General features: G+C 42.1%; 1 protein-coding gene across 1 annotated transcript; it reads right to left on the reverse strand.

The window, feature by feature from the left end:
- Window positions 1-4,240: 4,240 nt before the first annotated feature.
- LOC125232886 lies at window positions 4,241-10,782 on the reverse strand. Its single transcript, XM_048138712.1, has 2 exons — window positions 9,253-10,782; window positions 4,241-8,261 (listed from the first exon to the last, which is right to left on the reverse strand). The coding sequence occupies exon 2, from the start codon at window positions 8,209-8,211 to the stop codon at window positions 4,363-4,365; it is 3,849 nt and encodes a 1,282-aa protein (XP_047994669.1). The 5' UTR covers window positions 8,212-8,261; window positions 9,253-10,782; the 3' UTR covers window positions 4,241-4,362.
- Window positions 10,783-11,018: the final 236 nt, after the last annotated feature.

The following is an 11,018-nucleotide window of genomic DNA, read 5'->3' on the forward strand; positions in this document are numbered from 1 at the left end:
TGTCATTTGATATTTGCCAGTCGCTTTTCCGTGAAGGAAAACACCGTGAGGAAACCGGACTAATTCCAATAAGGTCTAGTTTACCCTTCGGGTTGGAAGGTCAGATGGCAGTCGCTTTCGTAAAAAGTAGTGCCTACGCCGAATCTTGGGATTAGTTGTCAAAGCGGACCCCAGGCTCCCATGAGCCGTGGCAAATACCGGGATAACGCAAGGAGGATGACGATAGACTTATGCCGTGTGGGTAATCGAATAAAAGGTTTAATGTTTTTATCTGTGTTCATTTGACATCATTATGCAGTTTCAACATGTTCATAAATATAATACCCATTTGCAATAATTAAACCACGTTGACCTCAGGACCTCTAGCTATAATAACGGAAGAGCACAATGGCTAATTATAATTAAAAATTGCCTAGATAATTGGTTGCAAATCGCTTTAGTCTGTTTATTGTTTTTATACAAGGACATGGTTACACGTTTCCTAGGTAAGTAACCAGCAATAATGTTATCTACTCTTAGATAATATTTGATGTTAATATTATAGGTCATTGTTACAGATTTTGAGTCTAGGTATTCTTATAATCTTACATTAAAGTTTAACATTATTGGGTATAGTAGTACCAGCGCAAATGGTTAGGAAATGATGATTATCAATTCCTAACAGTATTTTCTAACACGTAATAAGTATACAAAGCAGCCATGAGGATTTAAGGAAAGTTAGTGTTTTTTAGAATCCAAATTCGCCATGGCCGAACTTTACATTATTCAAGTTTCATGCTTGAGACAATGACAGTAAATAGGTATCTCATAGGTAAGCGTGCTCCACCGTAGACTGCATCATCACTTACCATCAGGTGTGATCGTGGTCAAACGTCTACCTATTCATACTAAAAAATAATGAGGAAGGTCTGGCGTCTCTGGGCTCTTACGCCGTGTCTTGCGTGGGCGACGGTCGCGCGACCGTCGCCGTCGCGTCTCATCGCATCGTCTACTTCCATTCCATATCGATAAGGTTTGATTTCGTATGCGTCGCATCGCCGTCGCCCACGCAAGCCACGGCGTTAGTCCATAGGCAAGTACCACAAGTACCAAAATCAATATCCGCCTTGCACCTACTTGTCCTGGTAATCGATAGCGCAGGTCCAATTACAGGGAAACGCCGGCTGCGCGGGAGTTCCGGCGCGTGCGCGAGTGGGGCTTCTAGGTTCCGCTGCGCAGACCATGTAGCCACAGTGCCTCACTGTCAGATGTTTATTTATCCCACATGGTGGTAAACAAGCAAGTTGCAATTCCAGAAGTGTTGTACAGATGTAGTGCGAAAAGGGTTTCCTTCGGAAACGTTCGTATTTGTCATGCTAGTTGATGTATCAATCTCAGAAGTCGTTGGTATGAAAATTACACCACATCATTATTCATTACTATTTGAGGCCCACAGGGCTACCCTGCAAAACTCGGACATACGAATTGTTTTAAAAATGAACCTTAAGTTGCTCAAATAGTCTTTTTCATATACACCTATATTGTAAATTTCATCGACATCGCAAATGCCGTTTTTTAAAAATGAATGAAATAAGTACCTATGCAAATGTGTCCGAAAAAATATCATGTTATGTGGGACCCTGACTTAATAAACTAAGCTAAGAACTAAACTAAAACTAGAACGAGTGACAGCACAAACATCAGGGAACAGTTAGGTACGATACTATACAAGTAAATTGACAGAGTGTCCACGATATGAAACAATGACTGACAATACAATTAATGATGGAAAAGACAGTAACACGAAACAAACACGCGACAAATGGATACATAGTACATACATACATAGCACAGAAGGTAAGACTTTTTAATTATTATTAATCCCCCAGTGAGGCGCATCAGGTTTTAAATTTTTTACCGCATCTTAAAAGATTTGGCCGTTTAGAAAATATGCTCGCCATTTAAATTTAAAACTATGAATTGACTTCAAAGCACGGATCGGCGGCGGAATCAGGTTCCAGCATTTCGTGGCCGCATACCGGAAACTACCACGAAACGCTGCTGTTTGGTGCGGAGGACAAACAAGCTGAAGGAATCTTGATGATCTAACCTCGTTGGACCTGGAGTTACGAGACCATGAGAGCTTATCGTAGAGGTATGATGGGATCTGCCTATTGATAACACCGAATACCAAGATAGCCAGATGGAGTTTTTGACGGGTAGACATTTTCAGAATACGGTTTCGATTGAGATATGGCGTCACGTGAGAGCGAGGTGGAATGTGGTAACAAAAACGCGCGCAGGCATTTTGAACTCGCTGAATCAGCCGCTGCGTGCGCGACAGTAAGCGCGGCCCATACACGATGTCACCATAATTGAGTGTTGAGAGCACCAGCGCCTCACAGAGTTTAACTCTTAACTCGACGTGTAGAAACTCGCGAATTTTGTACAGAACTTTCAGCCGATAAAAGCAGTTGCGTATTGTGTTCTGCACATGTGTTTCATAACGAAGTTCGCCATCCATTACGATTCCCAGGTTCCGAGCTTCCAGGACACGTTCCAAGGGTTCATTATTTATGTGTACTAAGATGTTACATTGAGATATATTATCAATTTGATTTTTAGACCCTAAAATAATATATTTTGATTTAGCAGGGTTTAAATGAAGTGCGTTTGAGTGTGACCAATTAAATATGCGTTCCAAATCCTCATTGAGCTTATTGACTTGTTGAATACAGTTCCTACTGTTGCAATCAATATAAATTTGAAGATCGTCTGCATAAATATGAAATTTAGAATGCTCAATTACCCTAACCAAGTCGCTACAATATAGAATAAATAACAAGGGACCCAAAATGGAGCCTTGAGGTACTCCCCTTGAGACTCCCCTAATTTTAGACACTATGCTCCTACCATCAGCTCCACGGATTTCAACCAATTGTCTTCTATTGGTAAGATAACTTGCGAACCACTTCACAGTGCCGTTTTCGAAACCGTAATACGTGAGCTTCGAAAGGAGTAACGAAATATTAATAGTTTCGAAGGCTCTTGAGAAATCTAATAGCGTTAATATCGTACCTTTTCCGTTATCTTGAGACGCTAAGATATTGTCAGTCACATCTAGCAAGGCAGTGGTGGTACTACGGTGTTTGCGGAAGCCGGACTGTGCAGCGGGTAAGATGTTATTCACTTCCAAGTATTCTGACATCTGTTCGCATACCACGCTTTCAATAATCTTGGAAAGACATGGCAGAATACTTATTGGTCGCAGATCTTTCATAGACGTAGGGTTCGTGACTTTAGGCAGAGGACGTACGAGGGCGGTTTTCCAGGCGTCAGGAAATGTATGTGTAGTAATCGACCTGTTTACTATCGCCGTAATAGTGCCTAATGTTCGCGGCAAGGTAAGCGTAATCATATCCAGAGTGATGCCATCGACGCCCTGTGCGACGTTGGACGTTATTTTTTTTATGACTTTCATGACCTGGTTTTCACTGACCTGTTTTAGGTGAAATGAAGACTGACAGAAACGATTGAACTCGTAAAAAGTCAGATTACTAATGCTGGTGTCCTGGCTTCCAGGAAGATCGAGGAAATGACTATTCAAGAGATCAGGGTCATTAAAGTGGCTCGGAAGTTCTTTTTCAGAACGTCTATCTGAAAGCACGTCTCTCTTGAGATTTTTCCATAGCTCTCTAGAATTACTAATATTGAAAATGAAAATGAAAATGAAATATTTATTTTTCAAGTAGGCATATTACAATGCGCATATGAACGTCAAATAAAGCTACGCCGGCTCTAACCCTACGCCTCAGCCTCGAGAAGATTTCAGTCCCCCCTCAGTTGGGAGGGGGGTATCCACTATGGGACCGGCAAGAAACTCGGCGGGCAACTTCTTTTCAAAACATTACATCTTATAACTAACATGCATTAAATAACAAGATACAATTTAACATGCAAAAGTATTCATCAAAGAATATGAACAGACTAGGTACTCTATGGAAATTAATTTCAATAAATTATATTATTGCTTAATAATACGTCGTTCTTCTTCAGAGAAAACATCAAATTGTCACAGAAGAAAAAGATAATATGAATCTCAATATCATTAAATATGTAATTTACCTACATGTTGGTCTAGCTACTGGAGATAAATGAGCGGACTGTATAACTTTTATAAAAATATATTAATAACAATAAATTGACCGTTACAATCAAATCAGAGCGCGGCGCGTACAGTCTATATCGCGAGCAGGACGGACGCGGGCCGTCGTGTTTCGTGTAGCGCGGTCGGTGCGAGAATGTCCTGCCCGGGGGCGCGGGGCGCGGGGTCCGGGGCGCACGGCGCGCGGCGCGGGCGCGGCCATGGATGGACGACCGGTTTTAGTCCGAGCGTCCAGGGTTTGAAGATGCACTGGTGCTATCAGCACCATATACTCCCGGCGTTGAAGACCCATTGTCTTCAAGACTGTGGATTGGAAGAGGGCATATCGTATTAAAGGCACGACGTATGATTCCCTTCTTTGTTTTGATGTCTGCTACTCTGGCGACTCCATCTTTCCCAGGTAGCACATTGACGATACGGCCCATTAGCCACATAAGAGGCGGCTGGTTGTTCTCCTTCACTACCACCATGGTTCCTACTTCAAGTCTTCCTCTGGAACTACGCCACTTGGTCCTCTGTTGAAGGTTGACGATATACTCGGTTGAGAAACGATTCCAAAAGTGCTGTCTGAGAACCTCAATCCGGTGGAACCTTTGGAGACTTGAGATGTTCTGGCTGGAGACTTGTCGATGTGGCACAGACGTGAGAGATCTCCCAATAAGGAAATGTGATGGAGTGAGGGGTGCAAGGTCAGAGGGGTCGTCGGAAAGAGGTGTAAGCGGTCGTGAATTTAAAATTGCTTCGACCTGGCTAAGGCATGTGGTCATTTCTTCGAAGGTAAGATGCGTAAGGCCTAACACTCGCCGTAAATGATGCTTTACGGATTTGACGGCAGACTCCCATAAGCCGCCGAAATGGGGGGTGTAAGCGGGAATAAATGAAAAGTTAATACCTTCAGCAACTCTATCCTTAGCTAAATCTTGGTTCAACACATGAGCGAGCTCGTTGGCGGCGCCAACAAAGGTAGTGCCATTATCCGAAAATATGGTTCTCGGCTTCCCTCGACGAGCTGTAAACCGATCGAGTGCTGCAATAAAAGCTTCCTTAGTAAGGTCAGAGACAAGCTCCAAATGAAGTGCCCGTGTTGCTAAGCAAACGAAAATGCAGATGTATGCCTTTATAAGTCTGCAGCCTCTACCCTTGCGATCGGCTATCAAAATAGGTCCTGCGTAGTCAGTACCTGTTTCTATGAATGGAAATTCTAGATGTAACCGCTCCTTTGGTAAGTTGCCCATTACAGGTTGAATGGTTTCTGCTTTGAGTCTAATGCAGCGGATACATTTTCGCACTGTTTGCTTTACTAAGTTGCGACCCCCAAGTGTCCAGTAATTTTGACGTAAGATGGACATAAGTAATTGAGGACCTGCATGGAGGGCGCGAAGATGCAACATTCTAACAAGAATCTTGATTATAGGTTGTTTACAACAAACAATTATTGGGTGCTTAACACCGTAATCGTAAAATGAATTAAGAAGTCGACCACCGACCCTGATAAGGCCAGCGTCGTAAAATGGAGACAATGATTTTAGTCTGCTTTGCTTAGGTAACTCCTTCCCCAATTTTAGCAGTTCATAGTCTTCAGGAAATGCAGTTTGCTGAGACACTCGAAGGATTAAAGTTGACGCAGCAGATAATTCAGAGGTGGTAAGGTAACCTTGTCTTTTATTACTAGTATTACGACAATTGTAAGTGAATCGTTGTATGTAGGCAATTACCCGCTGTATTTTTGCATAATCTGAGCGATTATTGATCAATGTCTGAATGATATTGGCGTCATCTGAATTGTGGGAAGTGATGACGAATGATTTATTTTGTGTTATAGTCTCTGGTAATGGGATTTCACTTTCAGAACCAGGTGCGGTCGGCCATTGTGAAGGATCAAAGGATAGAAATGATGGCCCTGACCACCACAAAGAAGAGGTTTGTATAAGTTCCGCATTAAGACCCCGAGACACGAGATCAGCAGAATTATCCTTAGAAGGCACGTAACGCCAACATTCTGCTTGAAAGCTGTCTTGTATTTCGGAGATACGGTTTTTTACGAACGGTCGTAGAAGAGCCGGAGAAGATTTTAACCATCCAAGAACAATCATGGAGTCGCACCAAAATGTGCAACGTTCTGGTTTCAAGGTCAGCGACTCCAGGACTTTTGCACACAGTCTTACCCCTAACAATGCTGCACAAAGTTCGAGTCGAGGAATGGTCGTGGCCTTGATAGGTGCAATTTTGCTCTTGGAGGCCAGAAGACGCACACACACAGAGCCATCCCCAGCCACGGAGCGGACGTAAAGGCAAGCTCCATATGCCTTTTCTGAAGCGTCCGTAAACACGTGAAATTCAATCAAAGTAGCTGAATCACCTAATATCCATCTTGGTATATTTACACCATTTAGGCTAGGTAGTGTTTTAGCAAAATTATTCCATGCTGTAAGTAGTCTACCCGAAAGAGGCTGATCCCAATTAATTTTGTCTACCCATAATTTTTGCATCAAAATTTTAGCTTCTACAATGCAAGGTGTAACTAAACCAAGAGGGTCAAACACCTGCGCTATGGCTGACAATATAGTGCGTTTGGTAACTACTGACGGAACTGTAATGTTTATTTTAAAGGTCAACGTATCTAGGGCACTATGCCAGTTAATGCCAAGTGTTTTTGACAATTCTTTTTCACTTAAGTTAACGGTATGATTGAGAGAAGTCTCATTATTATTGATTTGCTTCAAAATATTTTCGTTATTTGATTGCCACTTACGAAGATTGAATTTCGCTGAGCGAAGAGTGTCTATGACCTTTTGACATAAAGACACGGTATCAGCAATTGACTGTGACCCTGACAAGAAGTCGTCTACGTAAAAGTCCTTTGATATTGCATCGTGCGTTTGCTTATCTAAAGAGTCCTGCGCCAATTGGAGAAGACAGCGTGTGCTAAGATAGGGCGCTGACGCTGTACCATAGGTCACAGTATTAAGCGTGAAAATTTTTATAGGTTGCGAGGGGCTAGACCGCCAAAGAATTTTTTGAAGAGACCGTTGATCTTCGTCGACCAGAATTTGTCGGTACATTTTTTCTATGTCCGCAGACACTACAAACCTATGTTGACGGAATCTAAGTAGGATAGCGAATAAATCATCTTGGATCCTAGGTCCAACCAGCTGGATGTCGTTCAAGGACTTTCCAGACGTGGTGGCAGCAGACGCGTCAAAAACCGCCCTTAGCTTGGTAGTGGTGCTATCTCTCAATATGCCATGATGTGGCAAGAAGTATGATTGTCGCGAAGTGTCATGAAAGCTTTCACTCATGTGACCTAAGGTTTCATATTCAGTCATAAAGTCAATGTATCGGTCTCTGAATAAGGGATCCCGATCAAACTTTCGCTCTAAGGAAAGGAACCTGCGTCGAGCCAGTTCAAATGAGCTCCCCAATACGTCTGGAGACTCCTTCAACGGCAACGTGACTACAAAGCGTCCCTCTTCATCGCGTTTTGTTGTAGTAGTGAAGATTTGCTCACATGTATTTTCGTCTACGGTGAGATTATGTTTCGAAGGTATTGTGTCAAGCTCCCAAAATGGAGATAGATCTATGCCTGTTTGTTGGTCATTAAGAAAGAAACAAACAGGATTATGAGGTTTGTTACGGGTTGGCTGATGCAAAGAGCCCACGACGAGCCAGCCGAGTTTGGTTTCAGCAAGAAGTGGATTTTGTTTACCAAGATCTATACGCCCTGAACCAATAACAGCCCAAAAGACTGGGGCACCTACCAGAAGGTTTATTGAAGACGGTTCATAATAAGAGGGGTCAGCTAAACAAAGTCCTGAAGGTATAGGTACTTCCTGAACGTTCAAAAATTGATCAGGTATGGGTCGTGTGACCTTAGATAATATGTAACAATCAATGTCTGTCTTAAAAGTTCCATCGCGAGACTCCATATGAAGAGAGCAAGCTTGGACACTTTTTGTCTCTTGGTCTTCTAAGCCAGAAGTGTTAGAAATTACAGGACGTGTTGTCAATGACAGTTCACTAGCCAAACTCTGCGAAATGTAATTTGCAGTGCTGCAATTGTCAAGCATGATCCTAACTGTGTGGAATTGACCCTTGCTATCACTGACCTTCACCAGAGCTGTGGAAAGGAAAACATGTGGTGTTACGTTACCCATGACATGATTGTTCGCAGACAAGGATACGTGTTCCGAGGGTGTATTTGTGTCATTATGTGTGTGCAACAACGTATTGTGCCTGACTTTGCAATATTTGCAATGACTAAGACTGCATTTTGACTCATGATGGCCAGGGCGCAGGCAGTTAAGGCATACCTTACACTCCTTGGCCTTAGTCCAACGTTGGTCAACCGGCAACGCTCTGAAGGTGTCGCAATTGAAGATATAATGGGTCTTGTTACATAAGGGACAAGGTTTAATATGATTTTTTATACTGTCATGTTGACTTGAATTGGCTAGGAAACTTTTAGGCTTATTGACCGATGATGATGATGAGTCTGCCTTAGACTTGCTATTTTTCGATTCCTCTAATGTTTCAAGAAGATTACACCTGTTGCTCAAAAATGTAAGGAAATTGTCAAGTGATGGAGGCTCCGACAATGAGTTTCTATGCTCCTCCCATTTCCTACTCGTAATGTTGTCTAACTTTGACGACATTATATGAATCACTAAAGTATCCCAATGATTAACTGGCTGATCAAGGGTAGCCAGTGCTCGAAGATTTTTATTTGCAGTATCAACTATTGTTCGGAGACCATGGCAAGATTCTCGATGAAGAGGGTCTATGTTAAAAAGAGCTTGAACATGGTTATTTACCAATAATTGTTTGTTGTCATACCTATCGCAAAGCAATTTCCATGCTGCGTTATAATTTTCTGCTCTAAAATCTAAGCTACGGATTACTATGGCTGCACTTCCATGAAGAGAAGCACGTAGGTAGTGGAATTTATTGATATCATCTATGGATTTCTCTGTATGTATTAATGAGACGTAAATATCTTTAAATTCCAACCAATTTTGACAGCCGCCGCTAAAATGTGGTAGATTTATTTTTGGCAAGCGTACGTTACCTGGCTTGCAAGTTATGACAGTAGGGCACTCATCGGAACCTACCTCCGACCTGGCGCTGGCGTTATCCTTAGCGCGCTGACTACGATGACGCTCCAAAAGTTCGCGCGCGATGGCGAGCTCGTGGTAGTAAGTCCCTTCAAACTGCTCTCGATCGGTATACAGCTCGCTCGGGTCCTCCACTAGCTGCTCCAACTCGCTCTGAAACGTGTCATATGGCTCATATAAAGCATCTATTTTATTTATGCGTAGGTCTAATTCGACCAATTGTGGCTCACTTAATTGATTACAAGATTTTGCCGTAGCCAAATATGCAGAAAATTGCGTAAGCTTAGCTTTAAGCGTTCCACGTTTTTTAATTAATTCTTTGATGCGCGCTTCTGTAGCCATTTTGCAATTAATGTTTTGAAAAAAAAATTAAAAAAGAAAAAAAATGCAATTCAAGACTAAAATTTTACTAAGTATGAATGTACTAAGCATTAATTGTGTTGCCAAAGAATTTTAAATAGCAACGCTAAACTCAACTTTGTTATTAACTTTTTGCAGGCGCTAAAATTTATACTACGTTTAGGAAATTGTGATATTGCTATGAAAAAATTCGTGGCACTAAAACGCTTATCTCGACCAACCCACTTTTTGCTATGAAATTTATTTATGATTTAATTTTACTCTTTAATGAAATTGACTTTTATTAAATGAAGATAATTAAGATGTAAACACGAAATAAAGCTTTGTAAGATTGAAAATGATAACTTTAGATATGCAAATATGATAGAAGCAATTTTAAATAGACTATTAACTTTACTGGAATGATTTTAAATGTTAATTTAATTACTATGGGAATGCAAACCAAAGTAAGGGGAATAATGGAATGATCTCACAGTTATGCTATCCGTAAATGTAGGCCGGTAGGTAGTGAGCTCCAATCCCGACGATTTCTCTTGATGATTGATGTATGTATATTTGCATTCGATGTACACCCGGTGTTGTTGTTTTTATTGCACGTAGTTCGTAGATAATGCTGCGCTGCAGGGGCCGTGCACTTCGAAGTTATGATGAACACGGCGAAGACCTCAGTTTTGTGTAGCAATCACGAAGACAACTTAAGACGGGCGGTTGTAGATGACGAATTGAAGATGTACTTTTCACGACGAGCTGCGACCTTCACTCGTAGATCCGTCGTTATAAGTTGCAGTACGACGGGCGCGATATAACGGTGATATTTTAAATCGCGCTTGTAACGGTCCACTGTCAATTTCAACGGCGTTTAAGGACCATATGTTGGTCTAGCTACTGGAGATAAATGAGCGGACTGTATAACTTTTATAAAAATATATTAATAACAATAAATTGACCGTTACAATCAAATCAGAGCGCGGCGCGTACAGTCTATATCGCGAGCGGGACGGACGCGGGCCGTCGTGTTTCGTGTAGCGCGGTCGGTGCGAGAATGTCCTGCCCGGGGGCGCGGGGCGCGGGGTCCGGGGCGCACGGCGCGCGGCGCGGGCGCGGCCATGGATGGACGACCGGTTTTAGTCCGAGCGTCCAGGGTTTGAAGATGCACTGGTGCTATCAGCACCACTACACAACATAAAATATAAAATATTTGATGTGCTTTCTTATCTGAACTGTGTCCTCTATACATAATACAATTATTTTAATTGCTATTCGTTTTTTGTAGTTTCTGGTTCGGGCCATGCATGTTTGTCTGTCAAATAGTCCTCGACTCTGTAATAAGCCTTTAACATCAATGATTTTTTTAAGTAGTTCTTAAGAGCTGGGAGGGGTAATCTCAAAGCAGTGTCAGGTAA

This window comes from Leguminivora glycinivorella, chromosome 13 (assembly GCF_023078275.1).
Source record: "Leguminivora glycinivorella isolate SPB_JAAS2020 chromosome 13, LegGlyc_1.1, whole genome shotgun sequence".
Lineage (NCBI taxonomy): Eukaryota > Metazoa > Arthropoda > Insecta > Lepidoptera > Tortricidae > Leguminivora > Leguminivora glycinivorella.

Bases quoted from the DNA above. Each gene is read 5' to 3' on its own strand.
- LOC125232886 (XM_048138712.1), bottom strand. From the start codon at position 8,211: ATGCTTGACAATTGCAGCACTGCAAATTACATTTCGCAGAGTTTGGCT.